Genomic DNA, 23,154 nt, shown 5'->3' with positions numbered 1-23,154 from the left:
TACAAGATTTTAAGGCACAGAATTGGAAAACCTGGTGTCGAGGCTCAGGCATTGCTGAGAAACAGCAGAGAAATGAGCGTGGCATGCACAGAGGATGGCGTGCTCACACATCATCTGCTAACGTAGTTAAACCACCAGAAAATAAACTGAATCCCTCGAGGGAGCACGGGCTGCGAGAGGACATACCGATCAAAGAACGTGGCCAGAAGACGTCTCAGGAGGACCTTGTGTTTGACACCGGCACATAAGTGGCAATTCATCAGCTGCCCCCGCGTGATGTAAACACCTGAGCCTGGAAGAGAGGGAGAATTCAAAGTTAAGTCCTCGTGCTGCTGACAGGGGCTGCCTTCGACCTGGGATTTCTGCTTTGCTGCTCGGTCACAGTCCTGACACAGCCCAGAAGGGAGCGTGCAGCCAGCAGGGGCCTGGGCAAGCCTGGCGGGGTCGCTACCACAGCCCCTCGGGGTCTTCGCAAGAGCCAGGTAGTGGCATTCCCAGTTTCAGCCATGCAGGAAGGAGGTCTGTGGAAGTCAAATGAGTGGAATTTTTCTCTCTCTCTCTCTTTTTTTTTTTTTTCCAAAGGCACACAGGACAAGGCTTTATCCTGTGATTCTATATATACAACCAGATTATCTATTCTTTCTGAAGGAAGAAAACCCCAAACCGTTTGGCATTTTCTTTTCTCCAGTGAAAGATCGAAGAACACAACTAAACTGAAAACAAAAAAACCCACCGAGCACAGAAAGCAGCGCTCATTAAGCTACAGATCTAACCGTTTCCAAAAACCCCAGCCCGTAACCTCTTGATACTTCTGGTGAGCTGGGAATTTTTGCTTCTAATGCACAGAACTGCTGACTTTGAAACACACGGGCTTTAAGGATGTTCTCCGGCAGCTGGAGGAGCCCTGCCAAAGCGGCTTTACCCGTGCAGAGGTTTGGCAGCAGACCCTGCAGCTTCCTTCCCCTTCCCTACCGAGTGCCCAGGAGCACACCGCCCCGCGGGCAGGGGGGAACTGGGGCTTGGGGCTGGGGCTTGCTTTTAATTAGGGTTAAATAACGGGCGATAGCAGGATCCAGTACACCCTATGCTCTCGAGATATAAAAACTTCTACCGGAGGAATAAAATTACCTCCTGGATTTCCAGCACAGCCTTCAGATTATTGTCCTTAATCTCCGGGATGAAGGCAGAGCCGTGGGGGGGGGGGGGTGGCTGTGCTGGGGGAAGGCAGCACCCCCGGCTGGGGGGCCCCGGTTCTGCTGCTGCATGGGGCAGTGTGCCCGCTGAGCCCGGGGGTGCTGGAGCCCGACCTTCGTGGAAAAAAGCTTGCAGAAGGCAAGCGAGCACCAGTGCGGGTTACAGAGCAGCTCCGCACACTGCATCTGCCCGTCGGATTTACCGTGATCATTGCAAGGCTGGTTTAAGACCCTCTCAGAGAAAGCTGCTGAAGCTTGCAGAATCAGTTATGGCACGAAAAATCCGAGACAAAGGAAAATGCTCAGAACGGAGAGTTTACACGAGCCCTGGGTCCGGCCCCCCCGGAGTGGGGACAGCACTTAGCCGCGGCGCCTTTCTGCCCCCAGTAGCAGTATTTTAACACGTGAGCCAGAGAGAATGCCAGACCCTACCAAGGGTAACTTCACTTTAATAAATAAAAAATAACCCAGGCAGCCACTATCAGTTAGAGATATTAATCTACTTTTTTCCAGATTGAAAAATGTAAATCAAGCAGAGCTGCCTCGAGCCAATTTGCAGCTCGCACTGTGAAAATAACCTGCACCACTTGATGTTTTTAAGAAGTCTCACACAAAATGTAAATGGGTACAAAATGAATATTCCAGATACAAAATAAATACTGGTGGCTTTGTGCTGCGTTATGGTGAGTGCTTTTCACTCCTGCCTGCCCCTGCAAACCCACCGTTGATCAGACAGGAGCCGTTCTGGGCAATCCCTGAAATTAAGATTCCCTCTGCAAACCGAAGACAAAACCCTGCTACTCACCCAGAGAGAAGAGGCCAGAGGGAAAGGACTGCTGGTTTGGATTGATTGCGCTGCCGTACCTCCTTTTTACAGCAAGTGCTTTGCAGGTGTAAATGAGGCTGCAGGTGAGGGAGTGGCACACGGGTCACCTCACCCACACAGCTACACTGGGGGAAAACAGGCAACTGCCATGCTGTGGGGGCAGCAAAAAGGATCTGGGGGTGCTTCCCGAAGGGGACTGTAGCTCTTCAGACCAGATTGAATCCGGACACTGCAGCACGGCCGCTCTGCCCTGCCCTGTGTCCAGCCCTGCGGCACCGGGACCCCCGCAAGCCACCTCCCACCCCAACTCCCCTACGACCCTCACAGAGCAGCCCTGAATTCTCCAGGGACTGTAAATTGCCCCCAAACCCGAAAATAAAGATGCGTGAAAGGACCAAGCAAAATTGATTCCTTCTCCTCCTTCCAACCGCAGCAGATGACAGCTTAAAACATCCCCCATTTTAAAAAGAAACTTCGACAGGTTTTTCAAAGCTTGTTCACTGACACAGATTTAATTTCTATTGCTTTGTAAATCTTATAGTGTGATGATTTTTTTTTTTAAGATCTGTGCATCTAAATCAAAATACAATTGCAATGCAGCCCACACCAATCAGGAAGAACACAAGCTGCAGAATTCAATTAAAATGCTAAATTAATTCAATTGAATAAATCCTGTTAATGACACGTTTTTCTATCAGCAAATTAAAGGAAACTTAGAACTTTTTTTTAAAAAAAAGATGATTGGTGATGAATAATCCAGAAAGACACTGCAAGGGCACACAAAGCACAGGGCTCCAGCAATGGCGCAAGATGAAGAACGCATTTCAAGAAGAAAAGTATCAGTGATCTCCAGCAATTGCCAAGCCAAGAAAAGTTCCCCCCTTATTACCTGCAACGAGCTCGAGTTTCTCTCCAGGATCTCCCTCTGAGTAGAGTTTTGGGTGGCAGCGGTATCCAATTTGACTGATAAGACTGGCTGGGAGAGCAACTAAATCCCGGCGTATGAGGACACAGGAGCGGTTCTCCAGCGGGATCTGCTCTGGCTTTTCTTGAGCAACTTCAAAATTAAAAGGGAAAGACATTAACACGGATTATTAGGCAGGCACGACGTTAAGAGAAGGTCAGGTTTCAGCTTTTCACAGAGCTCCTGGAGTCACCCCTCCCTCCAGCAGCCGCTGCCTCGGGTCCGCAGCCCCATGTGGAGGCTCACCGGGCTCTCCACGGGCAGCAGCAGCCTCGCGGTTGTGCCTGGATGCTGCGAGAGGGACTCCTGGAGCCTAATTACACTTTAGCTGGTTCTAGGTTAATCATTTATGAAAGCGGGCAGCTCTACACATCTGCCGTCAGTCTGGAAATGAAGCATGCAGCGCCGGCTTCCCCGAGCACTCGCAGAAGAACAGGATGGCAATCCAACAGCGGTCTCTAACACAGGCACTAAACTGCCCGGATTTAATAAATATCTACCTCAGTACCGTAACCGCTTCTCCAGATGTTTTCCCCGCTGAAGTTACGGTCAGGCTTCGCAGGCACACACCGCCCCAGGGACAGTCACCAGCTCACCTCCCTCGCCACGACAAGCGTGACCCCAACCAAGAGACCAAAAAGTGGTGTTGAGCTGCGGCTGCAGGACCCAGTTACACGGCTGCCATTTCCCTGCTGCCACCCCTGCAGCATCTCCAGAGCCCACCACTGCCCATCAGCAAACACCGGTGCTGGAAAGCCTACGCAAATGCTTGAAAGTACAAATCCCAGCAGAACAGGGCTGACACGGGCGTACAGGGACTGCAGATGCACCGGGACAGCCTGGGAGCAGCTACAGCTCCTGGGTTTCATCCCAGCAGTACAGCGATCTGTCCTTTCCCCCCAGGAAGGGCTGATAATGTGGCAAGTGCCATGCACGAAGTCAAGTCCAGCTCTATGCTGCGTTGCCCGTGAATACCGATAAAAGAAAGACCAGCAATTAGAGTTTCTGAACTCGAGACGTTCCCTCCTCAGGAGGCGACGTGCTCCGCAGCTGCGATGCCCTGTGGGCCGTGCTTCCTCTCTGCAGATAAACCGGCCGGTTCTGCAGACCTGTTGCTGCAGTAACGGCACAAAGGGTCAGTGTTCCAGCCGGGACGTGCCCACCGTATCCAGTTGCTCCCTGCCACCACCGCAGGGGCCGGACCCGTCGGCGCCCTCCTCCCTGCAGCACCAAGACCCTGCGCCGGGGCTGCGAGGGGTGCACGGCTCTTCCCTATGCCCAGCACCGCGCTTCCTTGTGTGACTCGGGACCGATGGCAGCAGCACAACCCACGCACACACCCTCAAGCCCATGCCCCTCACCATCGCAGCCCCGTTACCCGCACAAAGTGGCCGTGCTCCGTCCTGCTGCCGTGCGGGTTTGTGGGCAGGAGACCTGATGGACCTGTGTGCCCCGACGGTGATGGGCAGAGTGCATCCCGTTCGGCACAGCGGAAATAAACCGAAAGCGGAGGGGTGCCAAATATCCTATTTATACCAGGAAGAAGAAAAACAAACAGCCAGCTCTGCCGTCCTTCAGACGCTTGGTTCCGGCAGAGTGTGCCCACAGAAGCACTATGGCAGCACAAAGGCCCCCGTGAAATAAACACAAATGTGGAGGGGGAGAGGGACGAGCAGCTCCTGGGAGGCACCGCGGGAAGCTCCCGGCCAGCATCCCCCACGTGCTTCTCTGCCACGCACAAACCGAACCAGACTTCATCACGTTCAAATTCCATCGGCCACACACAGCACTTGTTCTGCCGATAAGTCCCAGCAACCTTGGGATGTCCAAGGTCTTTAACAGCAGCAATGGGAGAAAGGCAAACCATGCTGCTGGGGTAAGCAGCTGCCAACGGCTGCCAACAGCTTTCTGTCTTGCATGCACAACCCTGAACCAGCGGGTCACAAGGCAGAGGTGACAATGGGGCCACGTCGGTGCACACGGCTTGTGATAATTGCGATAATTGTGATAAATGCTGAGAGGGAGAGCGTGCCTGCTCCCAATCCTCTCTGCACACCCATGGCATCCATGCTGCCGAGCAGAAAACCACCACAAAACCCCACCACAAACAGAAGCAAGATGCTCTGCCCTATTTGTGTGAAACTGCACTTTAATTTATTTTTTTAAACTAATGACTCAGGTAAGAATTCCCCGAGATATTTATCACCATCTACAAACTAGCAGATCTTAGGCTGCTGAAGAGAAGCTGGGCAGATACCGATGCTCAGGAAGGTTTTTAGAGGCCTCCAGTGATTTATTTTTTTTTGCAGGTATGAAGGCTGCAGGTCTCCAGAGGAAGCAATTGCAATCAATACAAACACTTCAGAGCAGAAGGGACAGCCAGAAGGTCCTCACTACTTCTGAGCTAATACTTCTATAATTGAAAAAAAAAAAAAAAAAAAAAAAAAGAAGTCAGGCTTGGGACTGAAATAGCAACGGGTTGCTGTTGTGATCACACCGGTGTTCCTTCAGATGGCTGCGTTGGGTAAAACCCGCTGGCAGCACCAGGAGCGGGCAGAGCTGCAGGGGTGCCGCGTGGCGTCAGCCGTCCATCGTGGCACATGGGGACTGAGGGGCTGATGGGGCTGACAGGACTGAGGGGCTCCTTTCTCCCCACAGCACCCACCTGGTGGTGCTCCGCACCCCTGCGGCCCTGCCCTCCTCAGCTCGGCCTGGCTGAAGAACCGGAGCTCCTTCAGCACCCGAGCATGCGAGGCCAGGCCCACCTCCTCCACCCCCCGTCGCACGCAACCACTCCATATAAAACCAGGCCGGGGCACCACAGAGCCCAGCGTAGCAATAACAAGGCACACAGGAGAGAAGAGAAAAAGCGCCGCATCAGCACTTTTCCTGGAGAAATTTCAAAGAATGAGGTGTCAAACCCGTTTCTTGAAGGAAAGGCAGCTTTTGAGGGAAACAGCGGCGACACGCGGAAACCCGCACCGGGGAGAGCTGGTGGCAATCCTGCCTCACGAGCACTCCTTGCTTTTGAAGTCAGTTCGTCTTAGACACATGGAGCCATGGAGAAGTTAACGTTTCTTCTGGTGAAATCAAACACTTCTCAAAAACAACCCAAAATCTGATCTGAAAAGACCAAACACGCCTGAATGCACTATTATAATTCGGGCACATCTCTCCTGCCGTCTACAAACCCCTCACTAAACATGCGCACAACCGATTTTTGGAATTCGTCTCGATTCAAGCATTAGCACAAATTCAATGCCGCCAAAGAAAAATTAGCAAAGATTGAGGGCTTTCAGCTCCCCCAGCCAGCAGATAGCCATCGCCGCGCACAGAACAGTTATGTAAAGCCACGGGACACAAGGGACACTTTGGTCCCATGTTCTCAAAGAAAGCAAGTCTGTTTGGCCTCTGTGCGCGGAAGAACAGGATAGTATTCGCTTCTAATTAATGTGTATCTTCAGAGGGCAGCAGCTCCTTCCCTTTCAATGGAAGGGCAAACAATGCGAAGGATTGTTTGGTGCAGTTTTGTCCTCGACCAAGGAAGCAGCCTACCCGCGGCCTGCAGGAAATCGCTGCAGAGAAAGCAGCGATGGCCGCACATCGGACGCTGAGGGATTTTATTTTTTCAAATACACACTTTCTTCTGAAACTTGTAGGGATGCTGCAGCTTGTCGTGAGCGGTGGGGGGTGGGAAATGTGGTGAGGCTGCAGCAGGTGCCCAGCGTCTGCTCCTGGCCCGTGCCCTCCCTGCCACATCCCAGAACTGCTCCTGAGCCCCCGCTTCCAAGCCTGTGCTCTCCTCTTGGCCATTTGCTGAACATAAACCACACCAGTGGGCAAGGAACAGCAACTTTTAGTTTAGGGATGGGAATGTGAGATACAGAAAGACTGGAGCGATGAACCCTCACCAAAAGCTCACCAAAATCCAGATGACAGAGCCACAAGTCACGAGCCCACAGCCACCACCACAGCCACCAAATCACCTCCATCCGCTCTGCACCAACACTTGGATAATCTCCCCCGTTCTCTCCTGAGAAGTTTCTTTCCAAACGGCGATCCTTTACCAACATTTGTATCCCACTAGTCCATTTTCCCCCAAAATACCCCACCCTAAAAATAGCACCCCCTGGCACGGCGGGCCCTCGGGGAGCCGCTGCCCGGAGCCTGGTGTGCCTGCCCGCACCGGCCGCACACGTGGGCTGGGTGTGCAATGCAGACCCAGCCGGGACAGTTTACATTTTACAAATGGTACATTTATAACAGCGTGCTAGAATGCAGAGATTTGATTTGTGACCTATTTATACAGGGAGGTAATCTGGAATTAGTATAGGAAAAATATTACTGGTTTATAAATACCCCTATCTTGCCTTGCTGCAGACCTCAGCCAGGAGTGAAACATCTGCCAGCCTAAAATTAAACATCTGTGCTTTACGGTGCGGAAACCGGGACCAGTTCACTGCCTAAAAAGGGCAGCGGCTGCCTGACCCCGGGGCTGGCTCTGTCCCCTGTCCCCAGCCCAGGGACATGCTCCTGTGGCAGGGGGCAGGTTTGTCACCCTCACCAGCACCTCCGCACCCGCAGCTCGCGGCCCTGAGAAGCCCCCGTGCAAAGCCAGACCAAAAGCACTCTGGATAACACCCAGGGCATGCCCTTGGGAGCGCTTTGGTTCCTAAAAAACTCACAAATCCTTTGCTCAGGGCATCCTCCTGCCCACGGCACCAGTGTCTGACCAGCCCCTGGACCGCGCTGCTCCCGGCTGCGCCACGCGCCGGCTCTGCAGCTAACACCAGCTACTTTATTCCGAGCGCAATTAGCTGGCTGCAAGATGTTAATGGGTTCTTCGCTACTGGCTGCGACTTCAATTGTTGCAGCGTTTCTCTTCGTAGCTCAGTTTGGGATACTTCGCAGCCTGCGCCGGAGCCGCTCATTACAGATTCTGGGTTGTTTCTTGCCCTCTTTCCTTACTGTCAGGAATCTGAGGCCAGGAGAGAAAACTATTCTCTCAGCTAATTACCACAACTATTCTATAATGGCTATTTTAGATGAATTTTTAATGAAGTGTGCTCTTGTCAGTTCGGGATTTCATAACTTTCAAGTCCAGCCTTTACATCCCAGCGATTTGCTGCATAAAGATTTCTTCTCCCCTGCAAAGGAGCGCTCGGCGAGCGGGAGGGAAGGGAGACCCTCGCCTCGCGCAACCTCACCGCTGCCTGTCAAAATCGAATTAAAGGCATCTGCTAAGCAGCAAGCTGACTGACAGGAACGCAGAAACCACGCCAAGCATCTGCAAGTCCTGCTGCAGCCCACTTCAGAGCAGGCCCACGACGCTGTAATTAAGAAGGATAAAAATACTTTGCTTTTGTTTAATATTTTCCCCGAGTTGTGCATTCCTCTGATCAGATGCTAGGAGCCTCAGCAGCCTCCCCAGCGTCCTCCAGGCCTGTGTCCTCCAGGTCCAGACCAACGTACGGGATCAGGAGCCCCGCGGCACGCCACCCGTGCTTAAGGTGTGGACTTGTCCTTGCATTTATCTGCAGCCCCTTCTGCACGCCCTGTGCTTTTTCCTGTGCATGCCACTGCTGCTGCAAGATCCCCGTCGCTGCGCGAGGCTCTCTCCTGCTCCCCCTTCCACCACCCTTTGCCAAGGTCGAGATGTGCTCGTCGCCTCTTGGATCCCAGCCTCGGAGATCGTTTCTGAATGCAAAAAGGGGGCGAAGAAGAACAGATGAGAAAGCCCACGGTCGGGACTTGGTGCTGCCCCGGCCAGGCGTGGGCGAAACCCACGGCTGGGGCCAGCACCAGCACCCAGGCCCAGCGCTGCTGCTGCTGGGCAGGGAGAAAGTGCAGAAAGAGAGGGGAAAAAAAAAATCTCTGAAATTCAGGGCTTAAGCTGCTGTGCTCTTCTCTGGCTTTGTTTTTGTTTTTACAAACGGGGCTCCTGGAAACCTTGGCAATCTGTTTTAAGCGGCTCCCCCCTCCCCCAGGCCTTTGTGAGGCTGCGGGCTCTACATGCCAGCAGCAGGATTAGCTGGCTCGCTCTCTTCCATCTTACGGTGTCGTTATTCTGCACCTTTTGAGGGTACAGTTTATCCCGAGTAATTAAAACACAGTTAGCTGTACAAGTCCCAACCATAATGGAATAGCTTAGATTTTTTTGTTTTGTTTTGTTTAATCTCTTTTTTGTGTGCCCTGTTTTCCAGGAAGCCTGATACTATAGCTGGCTTATTTAAAACAGGAAACTCCCTTGAAATGTGCTGGTGCGGAAGAGATATTTTAGCAGAAACGTAGGATACTGCAGCCTCGCCGGGGCTGCTCGGCGTGGGGCAGAGCCACGGCCGGGGCGCTGCCCAGCTCGTGCCAGCTCCTAGCGCATCCAAGCGGTCCCAGGCTTCTCCCTGCAGGAGCCAGGCAGGAAAACCTTCCTTCCCCGGGACGACCAGCTCCCACGTGAGGGCTGGACGGCTGAAGCGCTGCCAGCGACGCCCAAGAAAGCTGCTCGCCTTTGCAGTTCTCCAGCTGGAAGCACGCTGGTGGCGCGGCAGCGAGAATCGGGCACCATCGCCCGCCTGGGTAATAGCTGCCTCCTGCTCCATCCCGCGGCTTTGTCCTGCCACAGCCTCCTGGCGTCCTGCAGAATTGGTTTTGTTCTGCTGCTATATAAACTGGCCCCATGACAGAGAAAGGCAAACACAGCGTACAAGGCTATAATCCCATTTCTCTGAAGAATAATGCTCCAAGCGCTCAGCGCTGAGGACAAGCCCATATTACTCGCTGCGTGCTCTACAGTGGGAAAACACAAAACAAAATAAAAACAAAACCAGCATGCAGGAAAACAGCCTTAATTCTGTTCGGCTCGACACCAGCGTCGGAGTGCCGGCTGCTGGCACAGCCCCGTGCCCGGCGGGCACCCGGTCGCAGGACGCCCCGTCCCCATCTGCCCGGCACGGGTGGCGTGGACACTGCTCAGAGCGCGGCGGAGAAAGCAGAGAGGCTTTAGAGGCTCGTTTTCTCAGCAGATATTTCTAATCTTGAAATAGCATCACTGCTACTAGCATGCCTTCCCCCTTTTGCATAGGGTTTAGGAATTACCGCTCATCTGTTTGCTGCCTGGCAGGCGGACGTGCCGAGGGAAGTTCGGGCTCCTGCTCTTTGGGAAGGGGTGGGACATTGCCAAGCCTCAGGACCAGGCGAAGCAGGCTTTGGGCAGGGGAAAAGGTGGCGTTTGTCAAGTCTTTTCCCTTGCTTAAGAATAAAACCAAACGGCTTTGAGGAAAGCATGCCAGCTCCTCAACAAATGAGTTAAATATTTGCAAAATTAGCCCAGCAATCACAGCAAAGCAGCGGCACGCAGAGGCAGCCCCAGGCTCGGGGCCACCAGACCCAGCGGCTCGCTCAGCCCGTGGAGATGGCCCTGGAAGCACACACAGACAGTCCTGGAAGCACACACAGACCCGAGCTGCCGCCGCTGGCACCCCTCGGTCCCGCACCCCCCAGCCCTGCACCATGCCCGGGCAGCAGGACCTGCAGCCTCACCCAGCCAGAGGGCAAAGAGAGGGATTCCAGTTAGTTATGGGCACAGCGGTTCTAACACAGAAATAAAACGTTATCAATTTGCTTTTCCCTGCTCGACTACAATGCACCAGGCTGCTCTGGCACAGGAAACGGGTGCTACTGCAAGCAGGGGGGAGCAAAGCCTCCCTGCTTTCCTTTCTGCAGATATCCCTAACGAGCATCTTCTGTGAAGATGATTTATTCGATGACGTTCGGAGGAAGGCAGAAGAACACACTTGCCACTTATTTCAAAGGGCCAGGACAGAGGGAGGGTGCCTCACACCCCACGGCCCAGCCAGGCTGCCTCGGGCTGATGCTGCCCTCCACCGGTGCCCCACGGGTGCCCCACAGCACAGGGGATCGGCCGTGTGGGGACAGGCGCCCACTGCGCGGCGCTCACCAACGACGGCCTGCTTGGCGGCTGACGAGCCCATTTTGGGTGACGTAGCCTCTGACCTGAAGTGTCCCAGCTGGGGACACGGCACGTGAGAGGTGGCACCGGGGGACCTGCCCACGCCATACCAGGACAGAGGCTTCCACCGCCCCAGGCTGCTGAGCTGAGATGTCCCCGGCACCGAGCCCACCGCGGGCGCTGCACTCTGCAACGCACGTGAACGAGCAAAGCGCCCGAAGCCAACAGCCTGACAACAGCCCCCGACTACCTGCACTGCCTGGAAAAGGACCGAGCGAAAACTTGGGGAGAGCAGAAAACCAAAGGACAGAGACGGTTCGTTACCAGAGTAGCCTCCCGAGGACTTGATGTACATCTGCCCGTACTGCTCCTCCACCATGGTGTCGTACGCCTCGTCGTCTTCCTCGTCCTCCTCGTTGTGGTAGGACGTGGGGCTGTCAGTGGTGGGAATGCTGCTGGCGCCGGGGCTGGTCCGCTCCCCCTGCGAGTACTGCACCTGCTGCACGTTGGGCAGGAGGGTGGCCAGGTTGGGCACCCCGTAGTAGGAGACGCGGGACAGCTTCAGCGGGCCGGCGGCGGGGCCACCGCCTCCCGCGCCGTCCCGGGCGGCCGGCTCGAGGGGCCGCTTGGCTGCCAAGCCGGGCACGGCGGCCGCCTGCAGCTCCAGGTTCTCGTGCTTGACGCGGGTGAGGAGCGGGATGGGCATGGAGGGGGACATGACGTAGGGCGCCGAGGCCGACTGCAGCTGGTTGCAGGGGCTCTGCGGCTCCGAGCTGGGGTCTTCGATCATGGCGGTCTGAGAGTCACAGTGGGGAGAGCTCACCTTGAACATCAAGTCTGTCCCTTTCTCCACGATGTGCTGGATCTGCAGGAAGCCCGCCGTGTACATCACCACCAGCTGCTCGCTCGCAGCCATGGTGAGCTTGCCGGTGTAGCAAAAGGAGAGGATCTGCTGGAAGCAAGCGGGGGGCACCGTCCCCGGCAGCTCGAAGGCGTTTTTGCTGTTCCCACTGAACAAGTCTCGGAAGTAGAGGCTGCTGGCGGCCAGCACCGCCCGGTGAGCCTTGAAGGCTTGGCCCTTCACCACGATGGAGACATCGCAGTACAGCCCCAGCAGCCGCTGCTCGTTCAGGCAGCCCAGAACGGTGTTCCCGAAGTTGGGAATCTCTATGTGCAACATCTGCGACATGGCTCAGGATCAGCTGGAGCTCCTCAGACATTCAATGCAGGGATATCCAAAGTAGGGCACATCTGAAAAAGGGAGAAGGCAGGGAGAAAGGAACAGCGTTTTTAGACAGTTCACCGGCACACGCAGAAGCAGAGGAACCAGCCTTGCCGCACATCAAAGGCTCCGAACTCAGCTTAGAGCCAATGCAGAAAAGCAATTGCTTATAAAATCACTTATCGATGTTTCTAAACAATGCTGAAAATGCTATTGGAGGATGGCAAGGGATATTCCAAAATTCAAATATTTTCTTAAAGTTGTGGTCTGTTTAAATAAACACCACTGATTTATTCCCCCCGGGGTTTACTTTATGCAGGAAAATCTGAACTGTAATGGGAGAGGAGAGAACGGTAAAGCACACGTAAAACAGACAGACCTTGGGCAGCATTATATAAGAAACACAACAACAACCGCCGGCGATGTTGAAACTACAGAAAAGATATTTATAAAGCAACGTGCCATTTTGCCTGAAATAAATACAGGATTCTGTCGGAGCAACAGCTCCCATGAAAAAGCACTCCACAAAGCGACCTTCCCGTTTGCACCAGAAAGAGGAAGCATTTCGACAGTCAACCCCCTTCCCGACAGAATCATCCCGAACAAAACGGCGCTTATCTCCAAATTCAGGCAGACGGGTGCTGCGGGAGCTGCCCACCCGCTGCCGGACCCCCCGGACACGTGCCCTGGGGTTGGGGGGTCCCGGCACCGCCCGGGGCAGCCCCCCCCCCCCCCCCCCTCCACTTTCTGTCCCCCCACCCCGGTACCTTCCTGCGGCGGGGGCAATTCCGCCTCTCACATCCCAGGGGAAGGCTTGTCCAAACGCGGAGCCGGTGCGCGAGCCCTGCGCGACGCCGAGGCGGTTAATTTTAGTGCATTCTGGGCACTGAAACTCCGGCGAAGCAAATCACTGCGTATTCAGCGGCACGCAGCCATAGCCCAGGACCCCCCCACCCCATCCACCCCCCACGAGCTCCGTGCCACAGTCCAGGAGATTTAAAATCCTCCCCCCCCCCCCCCCCCCCGGCCTTCAACGCTGCTGAACAAAAACTACGTTTAACTAGTACCGAAAGATCACAAGACCATCATTAAAAATAATAATAATAAAAAAAAAGAAGTTCATCAGAGAAAGATTAAAAAATAATAATAAATCTGTTCCGAAAAGAGAATAACCCACAAAGAGCTGCTCTGTTCCCAGTGCTGGGGAATAAAAAAAAAAAAAAAAGGAAAAAAAAAAGGAAAAAAAAAAAAAAAAAAGAGTCCTATCTGCAAGGCCACAGGGTAACAGGAAGAAAAGGGAACACGCTCAGAGCCAATTTAATTGTATCTGCATGGTTAAAAAAAAATTCTTCCGAGCGAGGAACTTCTCGGTCCCCTCGCCGCCTGCGCAGGCACGTACCTTACAGACCGCACATCCAGCGCCTGCCGGAGGGTCCCCGGCCCCTCCTTATCGCCCCGCCGGCTGCGCTCTGTGCGGCGACGGCGATTGCTCAGGGGGAAAAAAAAAAAATAGTATCAGCCCCTCCGTTTGTATCTGCTGTAGCTCAAGCTTTTACCAAGTCAAATCTCCACGGCAGTGCACAGCATCTAAATGAATAGGCCGGATGCAGATTAACATTCAGGCTGCTCTCTGCAATGAATAGAGCCCTTTGATTAGGGACCTGAAGTAAATGCCAGTTTCAAACCGAAGCTTTAAAAACAGAGAAATATCAGTGCCAGAGGAATGCTCTCAGTGTTGGTACAAGACAGACTTTTGATGAGTCACTGCAATGCAAACAAAGATGGCAGAAATACTGTACTGTATGCTGATGAAATGCTTAGTGGTGCCACGGCAACTGAGACAGGTTTTAAATTTATAGTGCAGTTTTGCATATGAATTACGCTGTAAACTGCCTCCCCTGCCATCTAGTACATCCAGAGTGTCAAAGCATTTAAACTATTCCAAACAGTCTGCAGCGCTGGCACTGCTGCTGGTAACTCCTCGGGCTGGGGAAGGGGCGGCGAGCACAGCATCCCGCACCCCAGCGCCCCCACCCCGCACCCCAGCGCCCCCACCCCGCACCCCAGCGCCCCAAAATCCTGCCCCGAGCCCCAGCATCCCCCTGCCGCCACCCCAAAGGGGCGCGGGAATGCCCAAGTCAGCAGGAAATAAAGAACTAAAGGTGCTCTGTGGGCAGCCACAGGCATGGCCCACCTCCCGCCAGCCCCCCCCCCCTCCCCGAACATACAAGAAAGCCTTTCAAATGCAGGAAAAATGTTTACCCCTTGGGGAAAGCTTCTTTCAGTCTGTGGCTGAATCCACTAAAAGCAAATCCATTTGCTTAAGTAATGAAATCCTAGTCACATTGTCTCCTGGATTCAGATTTTAAATTACCTTCGCATTTATTGAGCATGTTTGGTGCTATTTTCTGGGAAAGAGGGTGGGGCCTTACTTTGCTTACTTATCTCTTGCCCAGAGCATTTTTATTTCAATTATTGCTCTAGGATTTGTTTCAATGGCTCTGCTCAGATGGTCACACGCAGTTCGAATTTAAGAGATTAAAGATCGAGCCACCCTTAGACAAGGGCAACAGAAGTGCAGACACGGCCTGTGGCACTCCATCTTGGTCCTTTCGCAGATTTTTGGCCCACATCTCCGCTTTGCTGCCCCGGTACCTGCCTGGTGAACCGAGCTATGCCCCCAGGACCGCAGCGAGCCGCCCCCATCCCCATGTGGGTGCCTGCCCTCAAACACAGTGACTTCCCCATGTCCCCCAGCACCGCCACCGCCCGGCAGAGCTCCCAGGTCGGCCCAGGTCTCCTCTGCCTCTTGCTGATGAGGGAAGTAAAGGCGTGGAGAGGTGGCCAAGGCGACCACACATCGCCACGAGGAGGTTGGAGAAGACACAGCAATGGCCAAGCCCAAAGGCCTCCTCCAACCACGACGCTGACAACTCATCCGAAAAGTCACTGAGCCTCCCCCAGCAAATGCAGGTTGACTCCAGATCTGTAAAAATTCCTGAATTTTTACATGTGTTTTATGCTTTCTGCTTTCGTCACATCAGCTGGGGTGGCAGGAGGGGACACGGAGCGAAGGTGGCCTCATCCCCATCCAGCCTCACCTCAGAGCAGTGCCCATGGGTCCCCAGGCCCAGCAGGGCTCGGGCAGGCCGTGTTTTGGGGTTTTAAGTCAAAAAATGACATTTAAGCGAGGGATCCTTTCTGGCAGCTCAGGGCAAAGGTCTCCATGGGGTGCGAGTCCCTGCTCCCCCACCAGTCCCCCCCAGCCCACGCCGGCCCCATAGCAAGCCTCCTTCTGAGGTCCGGCCTCCACGGGGAGGCTTGCTTAGGGGAGTCAGCCCTGGTGGCACAGAACGAACTAACTTAAAACAGATAAGAATTATTACCATTGCTTAGAATTTACTCTACAAACAGGCCGGGCATACCAGGAGGCACCCACGGCTCAAAAATAACCAGAACTGTGCTGGTTCGGGATATGTCTATGCCAGCGAGTCAATGAAACCAGTGCCCCAGCCTAGCAAATTATTGGCAGATTTCATTTTAAACTTGCCATGAAGCATCAGAGTTTGAAGCAAGATGCTCTCTCCATTCCCCCCCTGCTCCCAGCAGGTTTCTGCTCACAAACCAGCCGGACCTCACCAGGTGAGCGCCCGCACTGCCAGCCCCTGGCAGAGAAAGGCTCTGGCAAATGAAGAAATAATGGTAAAAGCAGTGACACCACCCAATGTCTGGTCTGGAAACACTACCCAGAACACAAGCAAACACCAAGGAGCTTTCAGAAGCCCCAGTGACTTAAATTGCAGGCCAGGAGAGGTGTTTTTTTGTTTCTTCCTCCTTTTACCTCACCTCTTCGTGGCAGGACTATGGGTAACCAAAATAAGACCAAGAAATGAGATAATGTCGTCTTGGAAGCCAAGCAGAAGCTGCCCACCACCACACCTCGCATCCCCTAAAACCAGCAGCAACCAGACATCACCACAGCGAGAGGGTGAAGCAGCGAGTCCCTGTAGGGTGATCAGACTTCCCCCAACCCCAGAAACCTTGGACAAAACCAGACTGAAAACAAACAAACCACCCCCTCCTAATTATTTGAGGTATGTGACAACTGAAACAAAACATCGTTTTGTTTTCTAATGGAAGCCTCTTACGTGAGCTGTTAGATATACCAGGACAATTTGTACGTTTCTGCATGACTTTTGTAAAGCCATAGCCTTTGTCACAAGAAGTTCATAAAAAATTCAGCTGTCATTTGATACAACTTCTGTGAGAGTTTCCAGGTTCTGCATTCACATGCTTTGGGGGGAAAAAAAGAAAAAAAAAAAAAAGCAGGTTTGCTCTGTCCTGAAGTATTTTTCTGCTCAAAGGCCTGAAATGTCAGGGCTAGACAACAACAAAGAAAAATGCATTGACCTGGAATATGATGCTGGCATCAGATCTCCCATGGGAGTAATCAGAAATAATTAGATAATTTATTTAAATTGTCTTTTCCTTAGCCAACAGGGAAAGGGGAGTCGCAGACTCAACCAAAAAAAAAAAAAAAAAAAAAAGGCAAAAAGGGTTCCTAAAAAAGGGTCCCTACTGTAACTTTCTGGGAGGTGAGGTGGCCGAGGCAGCAGCAGGACTGCGGGAGGACAAAGGCAGCAGAAACCCTCCGGTGGCCGGGGACAAAGCGCCGCAGAGGGCTGCCACGGCCATCCCAGGAGCACAAGAAAACAGCTGAAAAGTCCTGCCCTGGAGGGCCCCAACGGGTCAAAAGAAACTTCCCTTTCTTCTGTAAATGAGGAGAGGGAGGGAAAATAATAAATGATTATAATAATCAATTTTTTAAAAATTGCACCCCTGGGCTTCAGGCTGCCGGGGCTGGAGCAGTGAGGTGCCGATGGCGCGGGGCCGTCTCTGCTGGCAGCAGGGATGCTCGCTGACGGCCCGGCTCCGGCTGCAGGGTTTGGGGCTGTTTTCCCCCTTTTCATGAGGAGGGAATGCGCTTTTTACCCGAGGGGGAGCATGCACAAGCGTGCTGCTCAGTGCCAGAGCCGTGCTGTTGCCACTCCTGGGGGGACAAAACGTGCTGGGTGTGTGCTGCACACCCCTCCCAGGATGTGCTTGCAGCAGGAGACACAGCAGAAAAAAAAAAAAAGAAAAAAAAAAAAAAAGTATTTATCTTCCCCCCCACCCAAAAAAAAAAAAAAGAAAAAAAAAAGGGGTACCCCCCCCCCATTTTGGAAGTCCCAGTTTGGGGCAGGGACACGAGCGGAAGGGACTGGGGTCGCAGATGCAAAGCACTGCGAACGCCGGCGCTGCTTAATGCCGTCTGTGGCAGGGGAAAGGAGCCAAGGTTAAGTTTGGTGCTCGGGTGCCAGGCACGGCGAGCCGGCTCTGTGCTGCGGCACTGGGGCTCCTGCAGCTCCAAAGCGCCTGGGTTCGAGCGGCTGCGAGTGGCAAGCGGGGCCCCGAGCTAACAGCCCCCGGCTTCAGTCTGGCAGCCGGCGGCGAGCGGCGAAGCGAGGTTATTTCTGGTCTGTTAAGGCAGGGGAAAGGGAATTTGCAAAGCTGGGTAAGTAAGAGAAGCGGCGTGCGCAGGGCGGGCGCAGCACAGCCGGCTGCTCCTGGAAGTTCGCACGGAAAGCGGGGAGCGGGCGGCTCGGGATGCTGCTCCCGGGGGAGCGGTGGCAGCGCCGGTGGCAGCGTGTCCCCGCGGGGAGCGCTTCTCCCGGCAGCGCCCAGCGCTCCCTCCCGCTGCAGCGCTGGCAGCGGGGCTGCAGGATGCGTCCTGCTGCAAGGTGAGTCACTCGCAGCCTCCGTGAGCCGCCGCCGCCGCTCGAGGTCACGGACCCGGGCAGGCTCCTGCCTCCGAAGCGCAGCGGTTCGGCCAAGGCGAGGCGTGTTGCTGCCATTATTTTTTAATTAGGTTGTTTTTTTTGGTTTTGTTTTTTTTTTTTTTTTTCCTCCTTATCTACCACTGATTTTAAGAGCTCGCAAAGCAAGGACATGCAAAAATAGAAAAAGCAACATCTAATTTTTCAGATTACTACAGGGAAAGGGGTAAAAGAAAGACATGGTTAGAAAATAAAACTATTTTGCAGAATTTCATTTTTTACAACCTAACACAGCTCCTCAAGATCCAGCCAAAGTTACAAGCCCCTGAAGCACCAGAAAGCACGCAGCACCCCGTTACCACGCCTGCTTCAAAACCGTGCATTTCCTGCATCCCGTCACAAACACTAATTCACCTCCATAACGCATCAAAAAGACAAGTGTCATGCTGAATCGTATTCTCCTCACTCCTCGCACACAACAGCAGAGCTAGCAATATATAACATGCATGACTCAGTCCTACCACCATGCCACTACAGAACAGAAAGCCTTAAAATAAAGTAAATATCTTAAAAGGTCAATTAAGAAAAGCTTACAAAACATCAGACGCTGCTTCTTGCTAGAGCTCATTACCTAGTATGGTGGAGCTGCCTGTGTGTTTTTTTTCTTGTGCAAGTTAGTCTGTGAGTCAGCATTAACACACATGAGAACATCAGGAATACTGCCTAGTTCTGATGCAATGGAGGTTGTAAAAAAAAAAAAAAATCGCGCTCCGTTTGGACAGGAGCCTGTAATTCAATTGCCTTTACTTTTCAATTACTGCATAGCCTACCGTTACCAAACTGCATGGGGAAGGAAACTTTGCTTACATCTCTGTCTCAAAATTAATGACTTCTTACTTTTGGCTACAGTTTATTCTCCCTGCTTTCAGAAAAAAAAAAAAAGTAGGCATAATATAAATTAACCCTTTGAGGGCAGCTGAGTCCCTGGAGCTAGCAGGACCTCCATGTTTTGGGAGGAATTTTAGCACTGGGGAGTGATACTGCCAAAAAGTTCTGGCGAAGGCAGACATTTACACATTAAACTTTTAGTACTCTATAAAGCGAAGCTACAATTGCATCTGAGCTTGATCCTTAATGGAAATATAAGCTTGCAGATAAGGAAAGTTACATACTGCAGCCATTTAACCCTGTACTCGCAGGCTCACAGCAGCAAACACGAGGTCGCACGGGATGTTTTGCAGAAGCGGCGCTGCTGGGCATGCGGCAAAGCCACCGACAAACCTGGAGGCGCCGTCACAGGCAGGATGGGATGCGAGGTGGTCGCTGCAGCCCACGATGCCTGCACTTTGCTGCACCTCCATGAGTGCCACAAGGTTACTGTGAGCCCATGAAGCCCCTGATGAAGCTTGTAGGGGCGCTGATTGCACCCCGCCTCGTGCCTTGGGGCAGCGGCCCCGGGGAGCCCCGGGCGCCTCCCAGCCAGGGCCACCTTGGGCATCACAAGCAGATTCCACACCCCACTTTGGTTTGTTGCTCTTTTTTTTTTAAATGAAAACGCAAGCACTAAAAATTTCTTGTTTCTTCATGCACAAGACGTTATTAATGCTCATTCACCAAGAAGGAAGCCCCCCAATATTACAGACCAATCTTTCTGCAGCTTCGCTGGCACGCAGCTCTGCCTCAGGCCAGCTGAGCCCTGGGTTTTTCCCCAAGCGTGTGGGACACTTGCATACAGATGAATTGAGTTTTAAAGGAAAAAAACCCAAGCAGCAACTCCCGGGCCAAGTTATCGTGTGCCAAACTTCCCAACCGCCGCGGCGCGGCTCGACAGCGTTTCAAAGGAATTCCAGCGCTGTTTTGAATACTGCTGACAATCTTCCTCGTCAAAATTTGTCATTTAAATACCTCCAACGCGAGAAGCGCACGGCTCCCTGGGGTGCACCCGGCTCCCCCCGCCCCAGCCCTGCTCTGGGATCAGCGACGGAGGGATCGGCATCCCACAGCATCCCCAATCGCCCTCCATCATCCTTGGGCACCACGGGGGATCCGCCGCACGGTTCTCCGGCCACAAAAAGCCTCCACGATGGTTCTTCAGCTTACTGGGACACCGCACACCGCACACATTACCCGCACACCGCAGCGCCCAGACCCCAATTCTCCCCTTTTCCCCATACTTTAGGGGAGCACCCATGCGAACCGCCCAGATTCCTACAGCAAGGAAGGGTTAAGCCGAGGAGCCCCGGTGCCCAGCCCCGCGCTAACCAGCAGATAAGATGTTCCTTCACATGACTTCGGATGTGTCAATAAACCAAAAATAATTCTATGCAAATAAGTCTAATTGGGGAGGAACGGCAAAATTAATTTCTTCGGGCACACGCAGTTTGAGAGGAAGCAGCTCCATTTTGGCTGAAGCATGTTTAAGATTCCCTCCCGGTGCTGCAGAGCACCTTGAAAGGTCGACGAGCACTTTCATATTCTCGGATCCATCTACAACACTGCAGCAGATGAAACGGATTGACCTATACGAGAACCGAAACGGTCTCTGTGAAATAATCCATCAACACCCTTTTCCAGCCGCAGCAGCGTTTGTCATGGGCACGTTTGGAAATAGCACCTACCTCCTGCAGCTGATACAGGGCTCGATAGGTTTTAAATAATGGCCACGCTCCCACGGGATGTAACCAAACACGGCATAAATAGCTGCAGAGCAGCGGAGCCGGTATGCAACATAAAATACGTCCATATTAAAGTGTGCACGAAGCCTGTGCCCATTACTGAACTCATTAAAGACAGTGATACTTTGTAACATACTCTAATCTTTAATATTCATAGCTTGCTTAATTTGCATATCATGCCATAAATAGTTGAAGCAGAGGTAAAACACAAAGCGCTCTACTTGCATTTCTAATTATGCCTAAAATCAAATGTAAATCACAACACATCCAAGACAGAAAATATTAAATTTGCTGTCTCTCCATTAAAATATTAAAATAAATTTTAAAAAAAGCCAAACCAATTATTTTTTAGGAAGAAAATCCAAAGCGGCTTATAAGCACGGGGCCGGGATGACCCTGCTCTGAGCGAGGGCTGCCGTGCCTGAGCTGGGCCCGTCGCCGTGTGCCTGGATGTGGCTGCAGCGACCCCGCCACCCGTCCCGTTGTCCCCTGGGCCAGGTGCTCGCCCCAGGTTTGTGCCGTGTTTGCTTCCCTGTTTTCCTGTGCCTCACACACCCAAGAACTGCATCTACCACCCAGCCGTGCTGCAGCTGCTCCTTTGACCTTGGGCTCTGAGGGGACAAAAGCAGCCCTTCTCCCCGGGGCGGCCAGGAAATCTTAACCTGAGGAGGCGAATTTGGAGAATCGGATTGAAATCTAACTTGTGCTGCAGTGCTGCAGGCTGCTGCTGGCGGTGTGGGTGCGGAGGGACACACAGCCCTTATGGACGGACACCTCACGGCTGGGGAGCGGCCTCAAAGCCCACAGCAGGGTGCTCAGCACCACGTCTGGGTGGCTCTGGGAGACCTCCAGCACCCATGGCCCTGTAAGCATCCCCCCAGCCCTGCCACACCTTGTGGTAAAGCAGTCCCCGGCACCCAGGGCTGCTGCCTGGGGACGCCTGGAGTCTTCCTCCCCATCCTCCTCCTCCTTCTCCTCTGCTCCCAAGTTGCTGCTAACGACAAGGAAGTGCAGCGACCACGGCACTCTGAATAAAGTTCTGCAGATCCATGCCCAACAATTTCATTAAAATCTACCTAACCAGGTTCCAGAAAAGTGGGGCAAAAATTGTTTCTGCAAAAAGGCATTTTTGGAAGCACCCAGACCCATGAGCAGGACAGAGGAGGGCAGCCCAGGGCTCACTGCCCAGTGATGCCACCAACCACCTCTGTGCTCACCTTTCTTTTACCACTGGGCCCCCAGCTGCACACCGTGGCGTAAGGAAGGGCTGCCAAGGGCAGCCGTCCTTAAGGAAAAATGCACTTTTAAGTCACTTCAGCTGGGACTGACTCTTGAGACAGAGCAACCTGAAGCTCACCAGAGGCAGAAAGGCAACCGGCAGCTGCCTCGGCTGAAAACAGGGATCCGAGCCACAGAGTCCCCCTGGTTGGATTTTCCCAGCTTACAAAAGCACACACATCATTGCCACGCTCTGCTCCCAGCCCCATGCTGCGTTTGCAGCACCCCAAGATCCCATCGCTGGCGGGCCCAGAGCCTTTTGCCACCCCCAGGCTCCTGTATGACACCAGCGCTTCTTCCTGCTGCCTCGCCAGGCTTCTTCCCAGAAAAATACCGTATTTGTTCTACCACAGAGCTCAAGTATCTTTTCTGCAATATCTACCTCCAAAGAATTCCAGAGAAGTAATTAAATTTAACCCCGAAAGGTGAGTGTTTACTCCTTTGTCCCGGTTAATACAGCTGGCATACAGAGAGAAGTGAAAGCGAGCTGCTCAGTGTGCAGAGCTTTTTTGCTGTTCATATGTACCCTGGCATTTTGCCCGGACCTATTTTTAAGCCCATTTACTAGAAATCCCACAAATTAAAGGAAATACGGATAATGTTGTAAGAATCCTTTGGGCCAAATAAAAGCTACACATAATTTTCCTGGTGCATCAGACTAAGATCCTTAACCACAAAAACCAGATTTCCCCAAAGCTCTTTTGCAACTGCGAGAGAATCTCGTTTTGTAAAAAAAAAAAAAAAAAAAAGGTGCTCCGATTCACGGCTGGATGCCGAGGGGCGGCGCGGCCGCGCTGCCTGCGGGACAGGGGACAGCAGGTGGCACGAGGCGCGAACCGGACACCGCCAGGCTTGGCAAGGCCGCTGGTGATGGCAGTGGAGCCTTCAGGGTGTGCTCGTAGGGGAGCCATGAGATGTGCCTTGTGGGGTTTTTGTCTGCGCGGAGAGGTGTGTGGTCTCGAGAGGTGTGCGGCCTCGAGAGGTGTGCGGCCTCGCTTCCCAGCTCGGCCCCAGCCATGTGTGGCGCATGCAGGCCATCGTACCGCAGAGAGGCCCCAGTACACCCCAGTCCTGCCCAGCTCGGACTGGTCCCAATGGCAAAGCAGCCGCTGACGGTGCCACCTGGCTCCTTGTCCTGTCCGCCCAGCAAGCCGCAGGGAGCTCCATGCCTCCATGGAGCCCAAACCTGACCCAGCCCAGCCTGGACCCACTGC

At 53.3% G+C, this 23,154-nt stretch overlaps 1 protein-coding gene across 7 annotated transcripts in view; it reads right to left on the bottom strand.

Moving 5' to 3' along the window:
- The window catches only part of NACC2 (NACC family member 2), a 52,372-nt gene that overhangs the window by 7,061 nt on the left and 22,157 nt on the right, over nt 1–23,154 (bottom strand). For 4 of the 7 annotated variants that reach the window (XM_040531183.1, XM_040531185.1, XM_040531188.1 and 1 more), the window contains exons 2-4: nt 11,274–12,200; nt 2,909–3,076; nt 187–292 (exon numbers count right to left, since the gene is read on the bottom strand). In XM_040531183.1, coding sequence (XP_040387117.1) covers nt 187–292; nt 2,909–3,076; nt 11,274–12,138 — 1,139 coding nt within the window. In that variant the 5' untranslated portion in view covers nt 12,139–12,200. Of the gene's footprint in view, nt 1–186; nt 293–2,908; nt 3,077–11,273; nt 12,201–12,938; nt 13,072–13,570; nt 13,661–18,581; nt 18,638–23,154 lie in introns of those variants that run through there. The other 3 variants (XM_040531186.1, XM_040531187.1, XM_040531190.1) reach the window with 3 other exon arrangements.

The sequence above is a fragment of the Cygnus olor genome, chromosome 19 (assembly GCF_009769625.2).
Source record: "Cygnus olor isolate bCygOlo1 chromosome 19, bCygOlo1.pri.v2, whole genome shotgun sequence".
Classification (NCBI taxonomy): domain Eukaryota; kingdom Metazoa; phylum Chordata; class Aves; order Anseriformes; family Anatidae; genus Cygnus; species Cygnus olor.
The sequence above is the reverse complement of the archived record's forward strand: the minus strand, read 5'-3'. Positions and strand labels throughout refer to the sequence as shown.